This window comes from Rhinolophus sinicus, chromosome 18, assembly GCF_057876585.1.
Source record: "Rhinolophus sinicus isolate RSI-liver-muscle chromosome 18, RSI-T2T, whole genome shotgun sequence".
Lineage (NCBI taxonomy): Eukaryota > Metazoa > Chordata > Mammalia > Chiroptera > Rhinolophidae > Rhinolophus > Rhinolophus sinicus.
Window position 1 is genome coordinate 4,122,501 of NC_142518.1, and position 25,058 is coordinate 4,147,558.

At 46.7% G+C, this 25,058-nt stretch overlaps 1 protein-coding gene across 1 annotated transcript in view; it reads left to right on the plus strand.

Annotated features, from left to right (window-relative positions):
• Window positions 1-15,513, plus strand: part of LOC109435144 (uncharacterized) — a 274,209-nt gene extending 258,696 nt beyond the window's left edge. Inside the window, exons 6-8 of the mRNA XM_088795068.1 lie at window positions 11,089-11,133; window positions 14,569-14,674; window positions 14,984-15,513. Of these exons, the coding sequence (XP_088651194.1) occupies window positions 11,089-11,133; window positions 14,569-14,674; window positions 14,984-15,091 (259 nt within the window). The 3' untranslated portion in view covers window positions 15,092-15,513. The remainder of the gene's footprint in view (window positions 1-11,088; window positions 11,134-14,568; window positions 14,675-14,983) is intronic.
• The last annotated feature ends 9,545 nt before the right edge of the window (window positions 15,514-25,058 follow it).

A 25,058-nucleotide genomic window follows, 5' to 3' on the forward strand; every position in this document is an offset into this window, starting at 1 on the left:
AGATAGAATATAGGGATGGATGGATGGATGGATGGATGGATGGACGGATGGACGGATGGACGGATGGATGGATGGATGGACGGATGGATGGATGGACAGACAATAAGGATGAACGGATGGATATAGAGAGATCAAAGAGAGAAATAACTTTTAATCTATCTATAATAGAAATATATGGAGATTTATGATGAGGAATTGGCTCAGATGATGATGGAGATGGAGAACTTCCCAGAGCTGCAGGCTGGAGCCCCAGGAAAGCCAGTGGTGTCGTTCAGTCTGAGTGTAAAGTCCTGAGACCCAGGGGAGCTGCTGGTGTAAATTCCAGTCCGTGGACAGGAGGAGATGAGACGAGACGTCCCAGCTGACATGGTGAGGCAGGAGAAAAGGCATGAATTCCCTGCCTTCTTTTGCCTCTCATTCTGTTTGGCCTTCAGTGGATGGAAGCTATTTCAGAGGAAGAACTGGTGGGCGAGGATGGCTGGTTGGATGGGCAATGACAGAGCGCTGACTCAGACAGAGATGAAGCGTTAAGCCTGGAAGCCCGGGGAAATCGCACTGCTGTGCACAGAAATAAAGTTGGGGGTGGGGGGCAGGGGAGGTGGGAAGAGAAAAACCTGACGTGTGGGACACACAGGCTCAAAGAAAGGCGAAGACGTGCCAGCAGAGGTGAAGCTGGTGTCGAGTAATTTCAAAGTCATGTCTGATACAATAAAGAAAATAACTGGAAACCTATATAATTTTACTAACCGTTGTCACCCCAATACATTTAATTGAAAACAATGAAAAACAATCACAGGAGTCGTGAGAAATGTGCAGAGAGACGCAAGTTGGGAGCCTCTGCTGGAGCTGGTCCAACGCCGTGGTGAAGCTCGGAGAACGAGCTGGAGCTGAATGCAGGCACCTACAGGGAGGCGGGGGTGTCAGGAAGACAATGGAGCAGAGTCCAGGGGCATCGCAGGGCAAAGCTGCAGCCATAGGCACGGGAGGAAGCCATGCAGCGGACCCAGGGAGTGGTGAGGATGGATTCCGACCGGAAAGTGTACAGGAGGCCAGAAGAAGACGGGGCAGAGACAGGCGCATTAGGCTTTGGGATTTGTGGAGACTGGAACAGGTGAGGAATCCGTGTACCCCAGGGGTCTCACCGTGGGTGGTGTGGGCACCTGGGGCTGGGACACTGATGAGAAAGACACTATCTGCATCCGTTTCTGCTTTGGGAAAACCTCCAACTCTCGCCGCCCGCGTCCCTACACTTCCACGCACCACTCCCGTGCTGTGTACACAGGAAACGTGCATTGTGTGTGTCCTTTCAACCAAGCTAGAGTTTCCCAAGTGCTAAATCCCTCTCAGAGTGGGAAGAATGATTCTGTTTTCGCAGGCGCAGGTGCCAGGCTCAGCGGGGCCACCCACGCAGCCCGGGAAGGTTCATTCTGTGTACGCATGAGGTGGCACTGTTTGCAGAAGGGCACAGATGTTTATAACGGGCGTTACGGACTCGGACTCGGGATGGCAGCTCCGAGCTTCAGGCTGGCACAGCGAGGGGCATTTGGCAAAGTAGCCATTGCCACCCTGCTTCTGGGTGGTGCATTGTGTACCCAGCAGCTCAGCTCACATGCCCTGTTGGAAACGCCTCACATCCATGGTCCAGAAGCCGCTGAGAAGCTGTGTGTGACGTGCCATTCTGAGCAAAGTCATTCTGAGGAGAGGGTCATTTCCAGGAGTTTCGCAGATTCCCAGCAACAGGACAGGCGTCAGAATAGGGACATTATGTGATTGCTCCAGGCTCGGAACACAGCCTCCTTACCATGTCCCCTCTGGTGGAGTGACAAGAAGGGTGGAGTGACAAGAACTCTCTGAGGAGTTCTTTCCCATAACCTTTAACCCCAGGCTGCTGCTCACAAAAGCACCAGGCAAAGCCGCAGGGATGGACGTTCTAGAAAATCCTGACCGGTTGTCAGAATGCTCAAGGTCATGAAAAACAAGGCAAGGCAAAGAAACCGCCACACGTGGCACGAGGCCCATGAGACGTGACCATCGCTGTGTGAGATCCTAGATGGCACCGTGGGACTGGAAGAGGGCGTTCACGGAGAAACTGAGGAAATCCAAATAAGGTCTGGAGTTTAGCTAATAGTGCCGTGGCAGCATTCATTTCTTAGTTGTGACAACCGTCTTCTAGTTGTAGAAAGCCTTACAGTGAGGAGACACTGGGTGAGGGGCACCCAGGAATCCCTGTCTACAAACTAACTTTCCAACTTTGCTGTACGAGTCCAGAATTATTCAAAAATAGGACGTTTATTTCAAGAAGCCTGCATCCTTAGAAGAGACTGGAAGTGTATAGGGTTTAATTCAAAGCATGAACTGGGCGACTGTTCTCTATCCAATCCTGAATCTGATTTTCCTCTGTGCTTGGAAACCATAGGATGCCGTTAGGAGTGAGGGGGACACATGTACCGGGTGAGCCCGCCTCTCGGTTCTGCTCTCACAGCAACCTTGGGTAAGCAGACATGGTGGTTCCAGGCGAAGAGACGTCTGCTCTTGGTGGGTCCGCAGTTTCTGCTGTATCACACAACTTTAGGGAGCAGACATGACCTCGGGGTAATTAATGCCTGCGGGAGGAAAACCCTCATAGTTTTGGCCCTGGCATCTTCACAACAGATGCAGCTTTGGTACAGAAACATTGGGTGCAGACCCGGACACTGAAGAGGCCCGAGAGAACTTCCCACATGCTCGAAATCGAAAGTGGCTGGATCAAATGGACAGACATTAGATGCGGAGGGGGTAGAATGGGAGCTGGGGGAGCTGCAGAAGCATGGCCTTGAGTCAGAGCTGGAGAAGCATGGCCGTGAGTGGGAGCTGGAGAAGCATGGCTGCCATAAGAGGGGAGGCTGAGGACAGAGAGTGTCCTTGGGCTGTGGTGCACAGGAGCAGCTGGTGACAGCAGAGACCGAGCTGCAAAAGCAGCTTTGACAAGGGGAGGTATGGCCTGTAGTGATCCAGGCCGTGCGAATACAGCGTTCTCCTCTTACGCGCTGTGCACAGGCGAGCACATGAAAACCTCTCAGTCACATTCTTCTCACTTTGAGAAAGGGCTCAGAATGCCAGTTCCACATTATTTGGGGCTTCAATCAAATAATACATGAAATCGTGTCATCTCCTGACCTGCACGAAGGATGCATTTAAATGAGTCTCCCTTCTTGGAGAAAGATTGTAGGAACTGGAATGCGAACAGAAAGACCACAGTTGCAGGCTGTGCCCCATGGCTGCAGCAAGAAGCAGATGGTGTGGTGCCCAGCGCCTTCCATTCCGACGCTGCCACTCCGCTGTGGCTCCTCCTGACAGACGTCCCACCTGCAGAGGGGCGTGGGAGATGCACGTGTGTGCTCACGGAACAAGCAGCCCACTGGAAACCTCCCGCGAGGTTCTGTGTAAAAACTGCTCCGCTTCAGGTTTGAAAGTGAGCGAGCTGAAACGCGTTTTCCGTGCCAGACCTCGTTCTCCGTCTCCCTGGATTTCCCGGTTAGGACAGCAGCAGGAGGGTCACAGCTGCAAAGCCACGTTTCCAAACAAGCCAAGAAAACAAGGCAAGGTTTGCATCGATTATTTAAATCGTGTGTTGAGTCCGAGAAGCCAGTTCCATGTGACGGCGAAGGCGGAGGCTTTCTAGGCGTTTGAGTGAGCCAACAGTCTCCTTCGGGAGACATTGCGGTGCCAATAACCGGTGACCACAGAAGTTGAGTCTCTTAAGAGGCGTCCTCGTTTCACACTTCATCAGGTGGGGTGTTAGGATCTGGAAGCAATAATGACCGGACCAGATTGCAACACTGAGCCAGCGTGTTCTGTTTGGCCGGTGAAATCAGATCCTGTTATCAGCGTTTTTCTCTAAAGAGGAATAAACCATGTTGAAAACGCAATATAGTTAAAACGTGTGTGTGTGTGTGTGTGTGTGTGTGTGTGTGTGTGTGTGTGTGTGCTATTTTCTCCTTTGCTTCGTGAAGCTTTTTGTATTCCTGTTAGAATAAGTAGGAAAAGCTGGAAAAGGAAGGGATCGGATAGAAACTGGAAGGAAGACGTGGTGAAAAAAAAATGGAGCGAGTCGGCGTAGAATGCTGTGCCTGGAGAAAAAAGAAAATCATTGTTACAATAGTAATTGTGTTCATGGGTTTGGTTCTGCACTTACTTCTGCCACTTGCTTTGGGTTAGATTTTTATTAGTGTCTACTATACATGCTTTGCAACCATAAACTAGTTTTAAAACACACAGAAAAAGAAGGATAGAGAATTCATAGTCAACAGTTTGTCACCTTGCATTAAGTTGTATTTTTGCTTCATTTGCTTCCGATATTTTAAAAATATTACAGACAGAATCATCCAGCATGCTATCACCCCTTCTCACCTTACTCTCCCTCGGGTCCCAGACGTAACTAGTCACACTTGCTTGGGTTTTCTTTTTCCCCACATGAATTTGTATCAAACACATGCATCTGTAAACTGTATATAGTATGGTTTACTATGCTTATGTTATGTAAATGCCAATTATTGTCCCTATTTTTTTGTGCTTTTTTTTCACACCAAATTATGTGTTTGGGTTTCCCTCATGCTGTACGATGAGGGTCCGGATTCATTAATTTTAAGTGCAGGATAGATTTTATTTCACATCTAGACTGTAGTATACATCCCATATTTACGTGCTTTCTGACCAGTGAGCCCCTGAGTTACTTCCAGTTTTTCTCTATTACATGCAATGCTGTTTTATGCAATGCTCGGGGCCCAAACTCAGAAGTTTTGGATGGCAACCGGGGTTTCAGTTTTGCAGGAGTTCCCCAGGACACCCTAATGGGCCCAGCCCCTGCCGGGCGGCCCCTCACGGCCTAGGATTTGTTGGCTTTTACTGATACATGTGGTACGCGTGAGCGCAATACTCTGTGGCCGTTCTCAATTTCCATAAAATCGCCAGATAGTCCTTCGTAAAATGTTTATTTTTGTTCTAGAACTTGAATTAACATCACGTAGTATCTTCCCAAGCCATCCTCCATATTGTCAAACCTCTCTTTTATATTTTTTTATTCCTTCTGTCGCTATGCTGCCTCGGAGTAACTGGTACACACTACCTTCCTGCTTACAAATGCTCTACTTAGATTTTCCCAGTCTGGTATTTATGCTGTCCGTTCCATTTGTTTTCTTGTGTTTTTGTTTTGTTTCAATTTTAGAGAATGTTTTTCGTCTTCAATATTTCCAATTGTCTCTTTTTTAAAAATCCATCTTTATTCCATCATATCTGGCTTTTTATTTTTTCCAATTTCTTTTTTTTTTTCCAATTGTCCACTTCCATTTATCCTTTTGCACATCCAAAATAGTTACTGCAAAATCTTTGTCACGTTTCTATATTTTTAGTTTCATGTGGACTAAACGTAACCTTACAATCATTGGTTTCACTGGCTGCCCTTTTTGTATTTCTTGCTATGCGTAGGAATCTGTATTTGTCGGTGGATTTAGAGCAGGAGCTGTTCTTGTGCACCTTACATGTCCCAGTTTTCATTTCATAACCTGTGCCATGCCACCAGAGTCCCCAGTGGGGAGGGGTGTCGTGCCCGGCAGGCCCCACGTGGTGACCTTGGGAGTGGGGCCTGACCTTCACACAGCTCAGCGGGTGGGGCAGTTACTTTACCTCCTGTGTCTCTACTGGAGGTGGGGCCCCAGGCCACCCCCATAAAATAAGCTGGAGCCACCGGGTGCCATGAGGTAGCCGCCACTCCCCCAGGGCCCGCCGGGTTTCCTGTAGGGACAGAGCGCAGTCCCCTCCCGTGTCGGAACAGTCAGTGCTTGCTGTGTCAGGACACACACACGTCTGGGAGCCGTGTGTGCCAATAGCAGACCCCGGCTCTAAGCTACGGACATTTACAGCTTCCCTTTTCATGTTTACCTGCTTCGCTGTGGGTTTGGACAGAGGTCAGAGGACTGAGCCGACTTGCTGGAATCCCTGTGCTGTTCTGTTTTTCTGTGCTGCCGTACGAGGGCTGTCAGGTCTGTGAGAAAGGAGTTGTTGCAGGGCAGCTCCCGCCCTCGGCAGTGGTTCTTTCGGGAGATTAAGGGGTTCTTGTCCCTGCAGGGCCGATGTCCCCTCCCCAGCAGAGGGTGTAGTGGTTTCATTCCTCTCGTTCCTGCTCCTCTTGCGTCACCGTCCCCCCTAAGGACAGACAAAGTGCCCTGTCTGCAGCTGCAGCAAGGGAAGGCTGACGTTTGCTCCCTGCTGTTTGCCAACAAGGGGTGGGATGGAGCCCACACTGGAAGCCCCTTGCAGCTGTGAGGGTGTGTGCTTGTGCTGACAGGCTGTCTCCTGTCCATGGGGTGGGGAGACCACAACGGCCCAGCTGCTTGTTTGGTCCTCAGCGGGCGCACAGGGCGGCCAGCCCAACCTCTGGCTTCTCTGAAACGCCTTCTTGGGTCTGGCCGTCTGCTAGCCATGGAAATGGACCATAGCACAAGCACGGCCGATCTGCTCATGAGAACGGTAACAGAAGGGACTGCTATGCAGAAAACTGGTTTGGTGGCATCCATCCACAGTTGTTTTTGCTGAGTCCCTACTATGTGCTGTGTGTCCAGACGTGGATGAGGAAAGGACGCCCTGCCCTGAATGACTCTGTGATGCTTAATTGCTGAGTCAAGAGTCAGGAAGCTCGTCAGTTACATGAAATCGGACACAGGCGTGTACCTCGCCCGGCCTTGATGTCCGTTCCTTTGCACATACTAAGAATGAGCACGGACTGAGCTTTTCCGCAGGGCTGAAAGGTTTCTGAAAGCTTTGTGTGGCCTCCCACTGAATCCTCACAGCTTCCGCACAAAGCTGGCCCCCCCCGGCTGATGCCTTTTATTACATGTCCAGCATCACCCAACATACTGCCTGGTCCAGAGACGGGCAAGGCGCCAGCCAGCCTTCGTTGTGTTGTTCTGTGTTGGGTCCTGTGCTCACACAGGGGTCCTTGTTTCTGACTAAGCAGTCAGCTCAGACTAAATGAGACTTGTGAAGGCCCTGCCTCCTACGTAGCACACACTCAGACAGAGCAGAAGCAGCGTGGAGGCCACATCTGAGAGTGAGCGGCCCCCTTGGACACGTCCGTCCCATTTTTCCTGGGGATTCTATCTCCTTTGCGTCTCTCCTGCGGTCCTCATAGCACCCCTGTCCTTGACACAGCTCCGTCTGTCTCGCTGTCTGCCTCTTTTTGTGCACATTTTGTAACACGAGGTATTTGCTGACTCAAGGGCTCGATTGAAAAATCTTGAACTCTTCGAAGGAAATGTCTTTTCTTAAACCAAATGTTAAGACTTAACGTCCAGGGCCGAGGTGCGGTGCAGGCAGGCTTGAGACGATATTCTGGCTCGTGGATGTGGAGTCCAGGACACTGGTGTAAGAATGGGGGGAAATTGTGTCTCACGTCTCCCCGAGGACACAATGCTTGGGACAAAAATTGGGGGCACAGGGGTGAAGGGTGGCCATCAGGCCACATGCCTACAGTGAGTAACGGAATGCCATCAGATTGATGCCAACCCCTGGCTTACCAGCCGGAGGAGAAGGTGCACCTCTGGCCGACCCAAATCTCTGGCCGGGTCCCCCAGACATAGCCATTAGCCCCTGTCAGAACGTCTGCCGCACCCTCACAGCTCCCGTCCTGTTATTTCCTAACATTCTCCTTCAACTTGCTTTCTGATGTAAATAACTATCTTTAAAGGTAGACTTTATATTCTGACGATAACTTTAATCCTGTTATCACGTCTCACCAACAGAAAGTTCAATTGAAATATATTCCTAACTGTATTAACAATTCACCTGGATCTCCCGCGTGTCAGGGGCCACCCTTTGGGAAATAGAACCTTCCACATCTGCTGATGTCACTGCTTCCTCTTCCTGACGCGAGGAAATTTGTCTCATTGCAATTATCCACTTAGAGCCACATAAAAGAGTAAAGCGGTGGGAAGAACATCTGCACTTCCGTGTAACTCCAAGCAGCTTTACACTAATTACAGATGAGACCAAAAGACATTTCCAAAGCGGGGTGGGAGGTCAGCTTGAACCATAAAATGAGAAAAACCCAATAAACCTCAAGCGTCTTTTCAAAGTGAAATTTTTTTATTCTTTTGAATAGGAGATGGTCAGAAAAGTGTCTCCCCTATGTTGTGTACTGCCCCGTCTCCCAAAGTCGCTGGTAGAAAGTGACTGACGCCAGGACACAGCCCGTGGGGACAGCCCAAGGTGGTATGCAGGGATTAAAACACAGTCCAGTTTCCTTTGTTTGAACCCTTGAAACATGTTCTCTATTTTTTTCTCTTCCCTTGTTTCCTTTCCCCTTGTTTTGCTAACTCGCCCTCCTCTGAACCTTGACCAATTGCAAAACTCCCACAAACAGTTCTCAGAAGAACCTTTCTGCCCATAGCCAGAATGGGATTCCATCAACGACCCCTAAGTAGGGACAGGAACAATGGGAACAATCTCCAGTCACTCCACCTGCAGGGGTGGGGCCCCCATGATGGGATCTGGGCCCTTACAAGCAGACACACCAGCGAGTTTCCTCTTTTCTGCACAAGCACACACGAAAAACAGGTCATGTGAGCACACGGCAAGATGGTGGCCGCCTCCAAGCCAGGAGAAGAGGCCTCTGGATGAAACCTACCTTGTTGGCACCTTGATCTTGGATTTCCCAACCTCCCCAACTGGGAGAAAATAAGTGTCTGTTGTTTAAGCCCCCCCAGTCTACGGCACAGCCCTATGCAGCCCTAGCAGACTCGTGACGTACTCCATTAGTCTATGATATTCCCCCAACAGGCAGCAATAATCCCCTCTCTGAATTTCCTGTCTTACTGCCGTTGTAACCTGCTTCCAAAGGTAATCGCACATTCATGTGGACTTTAGTAGGGAGAGGAGTTACTTAAGAACAGGGACCATGTGTTATGCATGTCTTAGCATCTATCACTGTCTTATTTACAGTCGGTAAACTATTTTTTTATTGCTGAGATTTGCAGTGAATGGAGTTTTGCTTTTTGTGTGTGTGGTTTTTGTTTTTTTTTGGTTTTTTGTTTTGTTTGTTTGTTTGTTTTGGAGGGGGGTGGTGAGGATTTCCTCACTTACTAAAATATTTCTGGCTGTATGCATTTGAAATCCAAGGGAGAAACAAAGTGCGGTATATGGCATTTCAATACTCATGTAAGAAAGGAGTGAAGAAGGGACCCATTTAAAAAACAATCTGTGGTTAAAGTAATGAGCTCGCTCAAATGTGTTTATCCATTCCGAAAGGCTGGCCTCTCCTCTTCCAAATATGCTCTGCGCATGCTTACCTCTGCACCCTGACCCACACCATTTCCAAAGTTACGTCCTCCCTCCTCCCCATTTTCCACTGAATTCCATCATTTTAAGAATGGGGAGGATTCAGACCTCATATCTCTTTGAGAACACAATGCTTGGAGACCTGCTTCCTGGAAGGAAATTTCTGAGCTCATCCTGCAGGCAATAGAGATCCCATTGCTTTCTCTTTTACGTTGCAGTAAACAATGGTAGATGAGCCTCAGGCATGCTCCTCGACGGATCGTTACTGGGTGCTCATGCATAGTGTTTTGTAGATTCTACTAGTTTGCTGTTCAACGAATTCAGAGCCTCAGCTGTGCCTCTGTCTGTCCCTGGAATCCCCATCCAGCTGGGTACTGAGCCCCGTAAACAGTTTATGGTCAATAGTTCGCTGTTGATGTTTGACTCATCAACTTGGTCTTGGGATAATTTGATTCCTTCTTATCAGATATGCCTTCCAACATTTTTATTAAAGTATTTTGACCTGTTCATGGTGCAGAAGTAATCGGAGATCCATTCCGTTCTCTTACACAGTGACTGTTTGGCATATGTCTTTGTAGGTTCCTAGACAGGGTCATTAGGACTCTGGATCTGGTTTTCTGCACTTCCCTTGGTTTCTCTGACCTTCACCTCCCTGCTTCTGTTGTCCCACCTGACCCGACCCAGGAATTTCCAGCATAAGGACAGGCACCGGTGTTAATACTCTCGTCACTGGGTCAGTCCCATGTCCAGGAAAGCAGGTGTCCTGTCCTGGGCTCGCTCTGTCTGGGGTACCTCAGTCTGTCTCTGAGGGAAAGAGAGCAGACGTTGCCTGGTTGGTGGTTGCCATGGGAATCAGGACCCACCCCCATGCTGGGTGTGATGTCATAATGGGTAGGTGCAGCTGGGGAGGGCCCTGTGGGGGGTGGGGAGACAGGCCTGGTGCCAACACAGCTCTACTGTTAGGCAGGACGTGCCGCGTTGTCTTACACTTGGCATTGCTAAGAAGCCAGTCAGCAAATTTAAGAAGTGATCATTCATAGATTTTTAACTTTTCAATGAAGTCAGCATGTGCCTTTAATCTCCGTAGACATCTTAGGAAGATTCTCACGGTCAGGTTTGGCCATCTTATTATTTGTATTAAAATTATAAGTAGTACTTAAGAAAGTAGTACATGTGCAAGATAAAAATCCATTTTGTGGAATCCCATTTATCTCTACCATAGGATTCTTAGACATACCTCTTTCTAATTAAAAATATTTTGCAGCGGCTACTCTAGTGTTTATAATGCATCTGTAACATCTTCCAATAATAGTAAAGCCGTGTATCTTATAAGAAGTGCCAACAGTATATACCCATCGCGTAGTATTACATTTTGCTTTATACCGTTAACTATCTTTTAAAGAAATTTAAAAACAAGAAAAGCCTTTTCTATTTGCAGGGTCCCCATTCTCACCCTGCACCTTGTAAGGATGCGGTTTTCCTTCATGTATCATTTCCATGGAGCCTGAATAAGTTTCTCTAATATTCCTTGAAGGGCAGGTCTGCTGCAGACAAGTTTCTCAGCTCTTGTGTGTCTTAAAAAGTCTCTATGTCCCACCCACCATATTTTTAACTTTTTTTTTTCAGTTACCATTGACATTCAGTATTATTTTATATTAGTTTCAGGTCTACAGCATAGTGGTAAGTTATATAAATGTCTTCCGTCGTTTTTAATGATATTTTCACTGTATGTAGAATTATACACTGACAAGTTGTTTGGTTTTTGGTTTTTCTTTTCAGAACTTTCTGGATACCATTCCATTACCTTCGGGCTGTTTTCATGGGGTAAGAATGTGTGTCTTAATTCACAGAAAGAGAACAAAGCTGCAGAGCAGTTACCAGATTGACCCAAATTGACTCAAAATTGGAATCTGTGTCAGGTCAGTTGACTCCAACCCAAGTTCACATCCGCGAGATAGATGTCCGGTGGTCACCTGGGAGTTTGTCCTCCGGTATATTTGGGGGGTCGGGTGGAGCGATGGACAACAGGTACACAGGGAATTTGACCAGCTTCCAAGCAGCAAAATGAGCTAAAGCCTTAACTGGCTACTTCATCACAGTAACCAAAGGGTTTTCGAAATGTCAGTGTCCCCAGAGACGTTCCCGCCTCCTTAAATGAACCCTGCACGCTCTCTACACTGTGTGGGTCTCACTGCTTTGATGGCCCTGGAAACCACAGCCGAGGACATTTCTCCAGAACCCGCCAGTCAAAAGTCTGACTCACTCATTTATCTGGTTCCGTTGAAATACCTACTGGTGAGGGCAGTGACTGTGGAAGATTCTTTTCTGTGTTTAACTGAGCAAACATCTAGTTGGACCAGAATCATTTGGTTTCTTTCTCTATTTTTAGCATCCTATGTATACATCTTTAAAAACAGTCTTAAATGGAATAGGTGTTATTTGTATTGTCAATATTTGCCATGAACAGTTTTAAATTCTGTTTTTTTCCTAAGTAAAACAACGCTACCATTTAGTTTTAATTTTACAGGCAAATAGTGACATTTCAGGTGAGTAATATGTGAAATTTATTTAAAAGCTCACAAATGAATTCCAGATTTATCAGAAAGTCAGGGTCTCGGTTTTCTTTCTGTCGCCGTTGCCATGTTAAATGTTCCCAAATTATCAAGGGTGAAAGGTAAAATTATTTAAAAATAAACTTTAAAAGACATGGGATTTAAAAAAACACTATAAAAAGTAGAGGCTATCAAAGGTTATGAAGCAATGACAAAATCCTCAAAAAACAAATTATGTATTTCTTCCAGGAAAAGACAGTGAGCGTGAAAAACACCCATTACTAGTTTCAATGCCTGATTGCCCAGAAATATGTTACTCTGAATATAAAACGGAACAGGGTGTTTGTTGCAAACTGACTTTGCAATGAACTTGAAGGTCAGGACATAAGGAAACTGCTGGTTAGTAATTGGTTCTCGATGGCCAGGGTTCCAGCCAGCACTGCGGCCTGGGGGCAGGCCGGGACTTCCGACTACCTGAGCTCATGGGGGCCATTCTGGTGGTGTCGGGGTGGACGATAGCCTGGCAACTCTCTCTCCTCTCAAAGCTTGTCATCATCACCACGCTCTCTGCCAACGTCGCCCATAGGCGTTCAGATTCCCGAAAGGTAGCACAGCACCCAATATCCGATTTAAGTGAATTCAACAAACAACGCATAAAAAGTCATACAAATGAAGGCACAAGATGACAAGCTGAGTTCACGTAGAAAACTTCCTATTTTTAAGCACCTGATAGGATGTGACGTACGCCCTATACCAGGCCATTACCACAAATATGGCAGGGACAGACGAGCACATAAGGTTTGCTACAACTATTCCTTAATTTAACAACGTTAATTGGGCAGCCGCACATGCTGGGCAGTGATGAATGCTGGGATGAATAAACATGTAGAAGTCACGTCCCCTGTCTGCTCAGGGAACGAGACAGGTACATACAACGATGCCCGTGCAATGTGGTCACCGATGTGGGTTCTGTAAGCATTGCTCTCTGAACATCGTAGCAGGTGACGTATTAGGTAGGTCAGCATGACTACCACCAAGTAACTCTCATGCGATCAGTGGAAAAGAGTTTATATTTTGGAAGCGGGAATTATTTATTTGCAAACCATTTTAATTATCCGGAACCGGAAGATGGGTCCGAAGTTTTTCAGGAAAGTTATAACTCAGTGGTGTCCAGGCTTGGTGACAACAGAATGGACGTCTGCAGTACAAAAATATGGTTTTTTACACCTATGTTTTTGATACAACGGAAAAAAGCACCAATACTCTACTTTCAGGACTGTGGCCTTCACTTTATCGATTTCTGGAAACAGTATAATTTCAAACAAAAACTAACATTTATGGAGCGTAGATGTCACTTTTACATGATAACCACGTGACGTTCCATAGGATTTTACTTCGTCCCCTCGTTCTAAAATTGTTCGTCTCTACCAGTGCCTATGCGTATCTGTAATGGCTCTATTTGCGTCAGACTGCATAAAAATCAACTCGACTAAAAGGCGCTACTCAGAATTATTTCTCCCGCTTCGTGTAATGCAAGTGTTAGAATTTTAACCTGGAAGTTGGTCTAACCGTAAGGTGTCTGTCTGTCAGGCATCCGGGGAGACTTGCTATAAAATGCAGGGGCTGACACAGCAGGAGAGCATGAGTGTCTCACCGTGTCCCAGGTGGTGTGGACCTGCTGGTCCATGGGCCATACCTGGAACAAGGCATGTAGTCCACTGCTCTGTGGACGTCGTTTAGACCATCTAGGCAGCTGGTCCTGGAATGTCCCAGCACACGGCCCCGTGACACTTTCCATCTGCTCCACGCTTGGCTGGAAGAGATCAGTCAGGAGAGCCAGAGAATGAAACTGGCTTTTACCCCAAGTCCCATTCTCTTACACAAGTGGGTCTTGCAGGGGTTTCTCCATTTCAGAAGTCACGGGGAGCTGGGAATGGCTCCCCATGCAGCTCCGTGAGCTTTGCAGCTGCCCCTGCAAAGTCATGGCTCTGAAGTTAGCAGGAGCCCTGGAAATGGGTTGGAACGGTTCGTCGCGTGTTTCGTTTTGTTTTGCTGCAATGGTGGCCGTGTGCTACTAGGCCTAGGGAGAGAGGATGGGCGCAGACTATTCTCATCTAGTTACATTCGGGCACAGTGATGATGGTCAAAAACCTGCATCCCAGGCTTGTTTTTCTACCAGAATGATCACTGTCGTAATAGGAACCACAGCTTACTGAGTGCTTGCCACCTGTCATTGGCTTTGCCCTTGCGTCAAATCCTAGCAACGACCTTAACTGTAGGGGTTACCGTATTCCCGCTTTGCTGCGAGGAAACGAACTCTAGAGAGATTAATTCGTTTGCTCTTGATAGCGTGCATTGCTAGTGACGGTGGAAGCGAAGGTCCAAGCCCACACGTGTGTTTCTTTTCCTCTGTATCTCGTGGCGGCTCAGCCCCTCGTGCCCCCATTGTGCCAATGCAAGGCTCTCACTTCCTGGAGGGAAATGGATTTTCAGTCTTCTTCCTCCTGAGGAAGTCGCCATTTCCCTGAGCTGCCCCATGGTTCATTGCAGCTGACCTGGGAGGGCCCGGTAGCCCCCATACCTCTCTTGTTCGGAAGTGCCTGACCTCAGTGGGGCCCCAGAGAGTCCGAAGGTCGCCTCCATCCCTCTGCCTAACAGCCGTTCCTACAGCCGTTTCCCACACAAATGTTTTTCCTTTTGGAGAAAGAAAGAGATGGCCGCTGCCAAGAGTTCCACGTGAGGAAAGGATGCCTAAATCTATCTTGAAGTTTCATCTGCTTCCTGGGAAAAGACATTCACCTGCCCACCAGCAGGTAAGGTTCAAAACATCCCTTCAACCTACTGGTCTCTGTTAAAACTCACCCCGCCTTGCGTGGGGAGGCACTTGTCTCATTGTGCATTTCTGTCACTGCAGGGTGAAAGCTATAATGTTTGCATTCTCTGGGATTTGCCTCGACATTTAAAAGCAAAATTTGGAATTTAAAGAAAAAAGAAACTTTCTGAAGTCCCCGTGTCTTGGAAGAAACGCTTTGATTTCGAGACCACTATTTCTGCTCTGAACCAAAAGAGAGTTCTTTCAGCTTTGCCACTCAAAGCCACACATTTCACTCTGATCCCTGCAGGTTCTTTTGTGCTCATTGTCTCGTGGGGCCATAACCTTCAACCCAAGGCTGCAGAAAAAGAAGTACCAGGACGGAAAAAGGCATCTGATATTATTGCAAAAAAATTAAAAGAGGGTACATTGCATATGGTTGGAAATAAGAGGACAGCATCAAACGAGATGCTTTTGGTTGTGATTCTTACGAAAATCAGCAGCTGACAGACGTTGTTTCATGTACCCTGGCCGCTGTAGAGTTTCCATCAAGAAGCTAGTCTTACCAGAGATATTTGGGTTTCTGTAACTGTCTGAAGTCAAAAGGAGAAGGGATTTATCCGATGAAATGTCACCAGAGTTTTGTAGGCCTGAATGAGGGTCTTGAAACACTTTGGAGGTGTTGATACAATAAATGAAAGTTTTGTTTTCCATTCTCTTTTATTAAGATTTTCTTATTTGGATATAATCTCCCAAATGGAAGATGAATCCCTTATTTTCTCTCTTTGAATCGCTGCTAAAGGAAAGTATCATTTAAAAAAGAAAAAAAAAAAAACTAAAGTATTTTCTAGACGTTCTTGTAGTCCCAAGCTAGGGAAACTCATATAATTTATATTAATAGCATAAACCTTGACAATGTTGTTTTTTCCCCCAAAAAAGGCGTTTTTTAACTGAAGTTATGAATGATAGAAAACAGAGGTGTTTTGCTAAAATGGACAGGAAAATTACATGCACACTTGAATTCACACGGACGTGTTTGCAGAATGTTTAACCTGAGGCCGGCTGGAGGGGCAGGAGCCACATACATTGTCGTTTCACAGAGTTATCCTAGAGGAAACCGCTGTTACAAGTGTGACTTGTAACACTCCTCGAATACCGCTGTGAGCTACGGCCCACAGACATCTGATGGAGCAAACAGACCCCAGAACACCAGCCGCTCATGAAATCTCCACACAAGCATTTCTAACTCGCTCAAGATTTACAGTTCCTGAAACGGAAGACAGGAACACAAATCTCGTGACTGCAGTTCCCTGCACAAAACAATAGCCCCGAGGGTGCAGGCTTTGAGCGTTGAAAGCATTCGCATCTGGGAAAGTGTGAGACGTCGCTTAGCACTCCCCATTCTACTGGCGGCCTAAGGATGCTTCCGGCTGACCCAGGTAAGGACGGGGCCAGCAATGAACCCGGCAGGCGTAGGAAGACACTGCCTCTTGTTGGAAAGTCTCCATTCTTTCTACACCAGGAAATGGATACTGCTCGTGTCTGTGCTGTGTGCTGTGTGTCTCCTCATGGGTATTCCCTTAAGAGTGAAGCATTCTGAGCTCTTGAAGTCTCCCAGAACACTACGCTTAAGTGAAGGGTGAAATAAGCACTGCTCCATTACGCCATCTCAGCATTACCCACATTTTAGATGAAAAAGTTCATAGTCATAAAGGCATAAAGAAAGAGCCGAGATGCAAAGAACATCATGGAGACTGTCTCCCGTTTTCCAAAAACAGTGAAAGAGACGTCCGTGGTGTCACTCCTGGTTTGTGGGAAGCATAGAAACTGCTCAGCCCGGCCCTGGACGAATCGAGCAGCCGTGTTGAAAGTCCTTCTCATGTTCATGGTCAGTTTCTGGGATAACGAACTTGGTCGGCGAGCACGGAGTGTGACTGAGGCAGGGCTTTCATGCACAAAGTTGGGTCACAACTCAGAAAAGGAAGTGATTCCCTGACCTGTTACTTTTCAAAGCAACAGGCCCCACTGCACAGAATGGAGCCGGGGGTGGGGACGGTGATGCAGCGAGCAGGGCCCGGTGGGCAGATGACCCACCTTGACACTGGTCGGTGTTGTATTTTAGGCTTGATTGACGTGTCAGCACCCGTCGGTCTCAGCGAATGGACGGAACCAGTGGTGAGGAAAGTGACGTCCTCGTGGAGTGACCCTCGTGTGAGGACCACCCGCTCTGGTGGGCAGCCCGTGTCTGACTTCCCAGGAATAAGCTTTGAATTCTAACCTGATGGCCTCTGGGCTCGAGAGACAGCCGGTCACTTGCCAGCTGGGAGAAGAACCGTGTCTTCCACTTTTGCTTTCCAAACTGAAATTCTGAAACGCGAGCCGTGGTTACCCTTCTGGTTCTCCCCAAGGGCGGCCGAAACGGACAGCCCTTCTGTGACATTGTTGTCCATCTGAGGGGACTAGTGGCGGCATTTCAGAAGCCTGAGGAGAATGAGGCCGGGCTTGACGTCGAATCCCCTTGGCCGAACAGTCTCTGCTCACTTAGCATCTAAGACTCAGGGCTTCAAGGAGACACGAGCGTCTGTGCTTCTTTGCAGGACAGAAGAAGAAGAAACCGTTCTAGACAAAGTGTCATGTAACATGGTCATTTATCACCAAATAGCGTGACATCTATTCTTCACACTGAGCGGACGGAACCACTTCTAACATTCTTAAAACCCATTCAGGAATACAAATGAGAAACGCAGTGCTCATTTGTTTTATTCAAACCCATTTTCTGGCCCTAGTCTTTCTGCTTCCCCTCGGATGAGGGGAGTAAACGATGCATTTTTCCCTGTGGAGACAGGTAATTGGCACCAAGGATTTGGGGCCAGAATTCCTCAAACATGTAAGTCGTGTTGATTCCATTTCTGAAAATCCGTAATGACATTGAACAGTTAAAGCAAGTTGTATACATGTAATTGAAGTTGGAGGCTGTCACTGGGAGCCAAGTGTCAATTACTTATTTTTTTTTCATGTTTTGTTGGCTCACATATTGTATGTGAACCTTTTACATAAAATTTGGACGCCCCACGGAATGAAGCTCACGCCTTACGTTACCGTTCACCATATGTAAATAAGCATATCCTCAAACATGTATCATTCAAGGAAGAGTCTAGACATGCATGATGCTTCCCAGCTTGTACACTTGGCACGGAGCACCCCAGGAATTTTGCAGTCGCTGTTCAGAAGTCCAGGCACCCCAGGCATTATGGAGGTCCCAACGGTAGAATCCCACACAGCTTGAGAAACCTAAATATTATGGGGCATCTTCCTGGTTAAGGTAAGTTTCACGGCACTTCGTCTTACAAGGTAATCTGCTGTAGTCTTGTAAAACTTTTACCCTCATTTCTTGTGCTTTGTTTCTACTGTTTTAGAGACTGACTTTTGTGTTCTGATAGCCTGATTTATCAGATGACAAATCTCTTAGAAAGCAAGGTCCACTAAACTCAATGCATCAGAAAATTTGGTGAGGAGGAACTCAAAATCAACGTATCAGTCACACAGAGAAAGACAACTTTTAGGTTTATTTTTCATTTATCTCAATCCTTATTGCACTTTCTCTTTGATTTTTTTGGTCACTTTTTATTTTGATGTGTTTTGAAGGATACAGAAACTGTCTAAGTATAGTTCAAAATTAACTGGAAACATTAAAGAAAGCCACCTCAGTGACGCTGTGTGCTCGCCAGAACCTCACCTCAGGAAGCCTGCAGGGCAGGCGTCCCTTTCTCCTGTTTTCAGTGCTGTTAAACTCCGTCACTTGGTTCGGTGGTGTTTCCGTGATGTTTTCTGCCAAACAGGTACAGATTTTCCCTATGCAATTCATAAGAAATGTGTGGTATTAATAAGAAACCAGGTAGATAGTTGGAGGCTACGTTTCTGTCATCTTTCCCATCAAACGCGTTTGGCAGCCCGGAGCCATTGATGGCGAAGGGATGGCTGCAACATGGGGACTGTCTCACTCCATTCCTTGAACACTTATTAGCTGGCAGAAGGTCCTCCTGTTGCGCTCCGCTATGTTTTTCACCACCCAGATGAGCTCGCGGATGACGCTCGTGCATCATTTTGAAGTGAGCCCTTCCAAACGGGCACCTGTGGCCTTCTGACGCGTCCCCAGCCGCTCCCCAAATTTCCGACCCCACAAGCAAGAAGCTTCTGGCTCTACATGTGTTGTTTGCGAGTTGTAATGGCTTCCCCTCAGCCCACGGAAGTAGCATGGTATTTATATAAGGCAGCCGGTCAAAAAAATAAAAACACAAAGGTGAATTTCTCCCCTTGTAATGGGTTCAGCTGAAAAGGTAAATATCTAGATAACTACGTGGTGGGAAGGAGCTGGAAGGTGAGGAATTCACACACTGCCCCGTGAAACTGGAGAAATGCCGTTCGGCAAACGTGAATTGAACATCAAGACAAAACGGTTTGCAATAAGACATCTTCATGAGGTACTGATTGCTGCCTTATCTACATGCTCATGTCCTGAAACCTGGAGCGAGGATACGTTTAGTGACGCTTTTCATACCAGGCAGAGCTAGTGTGTATTGTCAGACGACACTGTACAGTAAATTAAGGACAGCCCATCGTTAGCTAAGGAGTGTGTGTGTGTGTGTGTGTGTGTGTGTGTGTGTGTGCGTGTGTCAGATAAGTTCTTTGCGTTGCTGGCAGTTGACTTACAGACCAAACAACACGTGTTCTCTTCCTGAAAGTTGACGTACGAAAACCCAAGTGTAATTGATAAGGCTGGCCGCCCTTCAGAGCTAGCCAGTGAAGTCTTGCTAAAGGGGAAAGAAATCGTAGTCCTATCCATTTTTCACTTTCTCCTCTTCAGAGGCAATCAAATAAGGGTGTTCTTAATATTTAGAGGCAGGACTGGTTGCTCCTTAGCTGTACCCCATTGTACACTGAATCCACTTCTCTTAAACCACCTACCATGTTTCCATAATCATTTCTGCCTTTTTCTATTGAGTTAAGTGCTCCTTGGTGAGTGGGGGCATAATAATAATACTTGTGGTGAAGTAACGTCCCTCTAGATTTCAGGTCCTGCCTAGACATTATTTTAGTATCATAAAAATGCTCCACGGTAGGTTTTGTCATTTCCATTTTGTTAGGCAGACAGGCTCAAAAAGGCCCAGTTGCCTTCTCAACATCATATCAAAAATCAGTGGTCAGTTTCAGACTTGAAACGAGTTCTGCCAAAAGTCACCATCGGAGACATTTAAACAACCACCATGGATCACAGATATTAATCTTAGTATTCCCAGGAACTGACCTATGCTTACTCTATAACTAATGCACTTTCAACCAATATCTAGTAAATAACTAGTGAATAATTTCCAAGAGAAATATACCGAGAGATGGGACACAGTGATTTCTATTTACTGATGTTGGATTTAGTCAAGGAGATTTTGTGAACTTTCACGGTCAGAGGCGGTGTATAGCGAAGATATCAGTTACCGATTGCTGCATCACAAATCATCCCCAAATGTAATGGCTGGTAACAAGTGCATGTCTGTGGGTCAGGAATCGTGGCATGGCGTAGCTGGGTCCCCTGGCCCAGGGTTTGTCATGAGGCTGCAGTGACCTGGGAAACAGTCTCAAGCCTGGCCTGACTCTCTCCCAGGCTCTCGTGGTTACCGGAAGGGCGTCGGGATTTAGTTCCCATGTGCTGTTGGCCGAAAGGCCTTTGTTTTTGCTGGCACTTGGCCAGAAGCTGCCCTCAGTTCCTCGCCTACCTGGGGCAGCCAGAAGTGACGTCATTAAAACAAGCTAGTGAGAAGAACCCGAAAGAGAAGACCAACAAAATACAAGTCATGACGTTGTGTAACTTAATCTCAGATGTGTTATCCTAACACTTGGCACTGTTCTCTTCCTTAGAACGAAGGCACTACTTCCAACCACTTTCAGTAGGAGGGATTTGCACAAGGCCTGAAGGTAAGGAAATGGGAATCCCCAGCGGGGGTGGAGGGGGAGAGGAAGTGTCCCCTCCAAAGGGTGCCTACAACATTGAATAGAAAAGGAAAGATGTGAACATTCTGTCTAGAATAGGAAAATTACAATTTATCATATATGAAAGAGTTGAGTGAATGTTTTCCAGAGATTGGAATTGCAAGTGCCTTCCAAATTTGCAACATTAAAAGTTGTCTTCTAAGCAGAATCATATCAATATCTTTAAATAATATGCAAGCGTATTCCTTGCAAGCAAGATCTTGTTTTAGACATTTACTATAAATGCATATACTGGGGTGCCAAAAAATTGTATACACATGACTTGTATTCATCTTTTGTTATCAATATATATTGAGCATTACAATTTTAATAGATTTTTCCTTTTTAAAAATGTATATACATTTTTGTCACCTTCTGTATATTAATAAAGAATGTTAATTACTATAATACATACTATTATATAGTATGTATTATATATTATGTATAATACATAATGTATATTATGTATTACATATCATATATCATTTAATTATATATCATATGTATTGTATATTACATATTATATATTATATATTATATATTATATATTATATATATACACTCTTCAGAGCCCTGGGCGTTAGGCAAATTAAGTAAGCATTGCGATTATTTCCTGTCACTACTGAGCTGTCAGAAGTGTGAAACAGCTGGCAGTACACAGTCTGCTCTTCAATCTGAAAACTTTAAATAAGTGTGAGATAAAAGTGTGTGTATGTATGAAGTGAAAAAATAAACTGCCTACTTTTATGTTTCAACGACGTTACACAATTCAAACCTTATCTTCACCTGTGAGAAGGCCCTTTCCATGAGCGACAAAGCATATTGGTCTAGAAAGTTTTAAAATATGTTCCCCTGAGGTTTTCACTAAGCTCAGCCTAGAAGCCAAACACATGATGGCAGAACCCAGGCTTATAAAGTCCATCTTGGAATGTGCTGACGTTGGGACATGTCACAAAGACGGAGCCGCACCATCTTTTGTCGTTTATGCTTCCCAGCCACTGGTGTATGCGTTACCGTATGTTATTAAATGTCATTTTAAATGGAAAATGTTCCTATTTTAACTCAGTAGTTTAAATGCTATTAATATTAATGTTCTCTTTCTAGTCTATCAACAGGGAAAACTCTTCCAGTTCCGTTTGCATCTTAACTTTCATTTCTGCACCGTTGGGAAAGAATCGTTGGGGGCCATGCATTATCGTAAATATGTGATGATGACAAACCAATGTATGTCTAACTTGACTGCGTTTCGGCATTTGTTTGAATGTGCATTCCTGATATATGAGGAATTCATGACAGTTAACACACCCATGCGACGTGGAGCAGTGAAGACGGGACTCAGGCCAGCAGAATATTTCAGCGTTCTGGTCTATTCTCTCTCTTTTCTTTGTTAGGGTCTCCTCACCGCCGAAGCGCATCTAAGGGTGGATCCCATTACTTCTGGTTCACGCTCAGAAAGCCGGTATAAATGCGCCACAGGGAATGACTGACTCATAAAGAGACGTTGCAAACCAGTTGTTTAAAACTCGTGAATTCCAACAAAGCTGCTCCTGTGCCCGTCTTCTGGAGTCCCGAATGCCCAGTGGGTACAAGCATTTAACGCCTTTCATGGAAATGACCTTGTATACGTCTGCATGTCCAACCAGATTCCCGGCGAAGGGAGTCAGTGTCTTTGTGCCCCAGGCACAGAATACAAAGCCTGGCACCGACAAGAGGTTCAGACGTCATAAAACCATCACTCACCACGACAACGAAAGTACACGCGATGCCCAGCCTCTCGCCAGAGCAACAGGAGTGGTGTTTTGAACTCACAACCTAGATGTTTTCCAGTAGTAGCTTTGATATAGAGAAAGCCATGGCACCTGGACAGAAAGGTCTCCTGCTGACAAGCGTGGGAATAAGGTTTTCCCAGCTTTAGAACCAGAACATCACTCCATTTACCGCAAACAGTGAGATGCACGAAAATAAGGAACCTGCAGTGTCTCCGTCAAGAGGCCACGTGCTGAAGAGGTAATTCAGATGCGACTGTCCGCACAGGCTTCACTGGAAGAAGAGGGACCCAAATATCACGAGAATCATGGTGAACCGTTGCAGGCAGACCTGACCAACCTCTCTTTGTTGCTCTCCCAGCCTCAGACGTTACTGGTTTTCACCGCTTTTGCCTCCTGCTCTCTCTGCTGCATTTTCTCTTGTCTCCAACACAGCGGCTGTCCTTTGGCCCAAGCTTTCCGAAATGTGGGTCAGGGCCTTTGGTGTAAGAAATCACCTGTGTTGGCTCAGGAGGGCACAGTGGGTAATGGACCTCCCTTCACAGTGGGGTGGGGTGGGGACAGAGCCCCAGACAGCAGTTTCCAGGCTCTCAGCCTCACATAGACAGGTGCTGGCTCAGGTAGTAAATGGCCAACTGTGATTGCATGGCCATCAGCTGTGGCTAGTTGGCCGTCAGCTGTAACCAGTGAGCCATTGGCCACTAATATAACTGCCATGGCTACGCTAGCAAGAAGATGGTGGCTAGCAAGAAGATGGTGGCTGAGCTAGCAAGAGCGGATTGCAGTTAGGATGGCGGGTTGTGGACAGTGTGGATCCAGCCTCCAGTGAGAGTATAGTGCTGCCAGCGAGAATATACTAGTATGACTCCCCTACCTATGGCTCCGTGGGTGTTCCTTTTGGGCCTGGCCACATCCTGCGTTCTTGTATGGGGAGCGGGACCAGAGACCCCGCAGGCCGCCCGCCTGTCACCCTGCACGACAAATGGTGCAGCGAGCAGGGTCTCCTGCACGACAGATGGGGTTGTGTGCCAGCATCGGGATTTGGGCCAGACAGTTATCTTGTTGGAACTGTTGCGTTTTTAGCCAAAGGGCTCTCATGCACGATGTGGTCAAACTATGTGGGCAAGCCATGGTTCAGGCATCTGTTAGGGAGCAATTGTCACAGTAATGCTAAGAAGGAAAAAAATGTCATCCCCACACCCAGCCCACAACAACAACAAACATTTGAAAGGTCACGCACGGTCATACAGGTGAGCAGGGCCCAGCCCGCCCAAGTCCTGTCGCCAAGCCCAGCGTCTGCAGAGCAGGCTGGATAGCTCACATCCTGTGGAAAGGTGTGACGTTAGCACAAGGAGAGCTGGAAGACGTGAGAACAACCCTTCAGGTTTCCACGCATGATTACTTGGCGTTGTTCTCCAGCGGCCTCTGGAAGGTTGCTTGTTCTCCACAGGTGCCGTAAGAAAATATATTTAAAAAAACAAAACAAACCTTGAGTTAAGCTATATTACATCCGGGAAAAGCCAAACACTGTTCTCTAGCAGTAGAGAGATAGATAGCTTTTGTTACAAATAGGACAATAGCGGTTATCATCGTTGCTTGTATCCACATACATCTTGTGTGCGCACTGAGAAACTTTCCATAACAGAAGTAATATTACCAGGACTATTCAGCATTTAAGGACCCAGAGTTTGTTTCATGGACATAACCGCAAACTCATTAGGGGACCACTGGGTTCAATCAGCAAAATACTTTAATTATTTCAACCTCATACCCACACGATGCCGAAGAGTAAAGCTAATTGATCATTTTGATAGGTTTTCATGGAATCAGGTGACTCTGATGAATAACGGTGATGGTGCCCACTCTGGCACACAGGTGAACTCTCGACCTCTGAAATCTTTCTTGAAGAAGAAGCCCTGAAAAAAATCCCTCCACACCGCATGGCTAGATACGCCTGAAAGAGTCTCGGGTGCTTGAAAGCAGCAATGCTCTCGTTATCCGTCCAAATACCACTTGAGAAAGACCAGAGAATGTAACGTGCGTTTCATCTCAATTTGTATCCACTTCCTTTCTAAGGACTTAATCTCTAGGAGCGTTTCACGCATTACAGGACTGACCATCTGTGTGAGTACGTCGTGTCATGGGGAGGACAGAGAGGGTCATGTACCCGCCCTCTGTTAAGCCGCCTCTGGCGTATTGCGGCCGGAGCCCCAAGCCATTATGGAGGAACTTCAGAAAGGATTCCACCCCAGGACTCCCCAGTTCACGTCAGTGTGAATGCTCCAGAGATGGGAAGCGCTGAGGCTGGTTTCCAACCTCATTGCATCCAGCCTGCAGTGATTACAGATCTCTAATTCAGCAGCTCACGTTATATTTACTTGCTTTGTTCTGGCTGTTTTTTTTCCTCAAACCAGCAAATGTGTGCAGCCCCAGCCCAAGCCCTACTGCATAGCACGGGGCTGCCAAACTTTTCATGCTTGTGCTTCTGTTCTCCAAGTAGAGGCTGTTCACATGCTGACTTGGATCGTGCCACCGTGGTTCCTGCCGTCGTTGAACAAGATGATACTGAACTGAGGAGAAGAAACGAGCTCCTCGCCC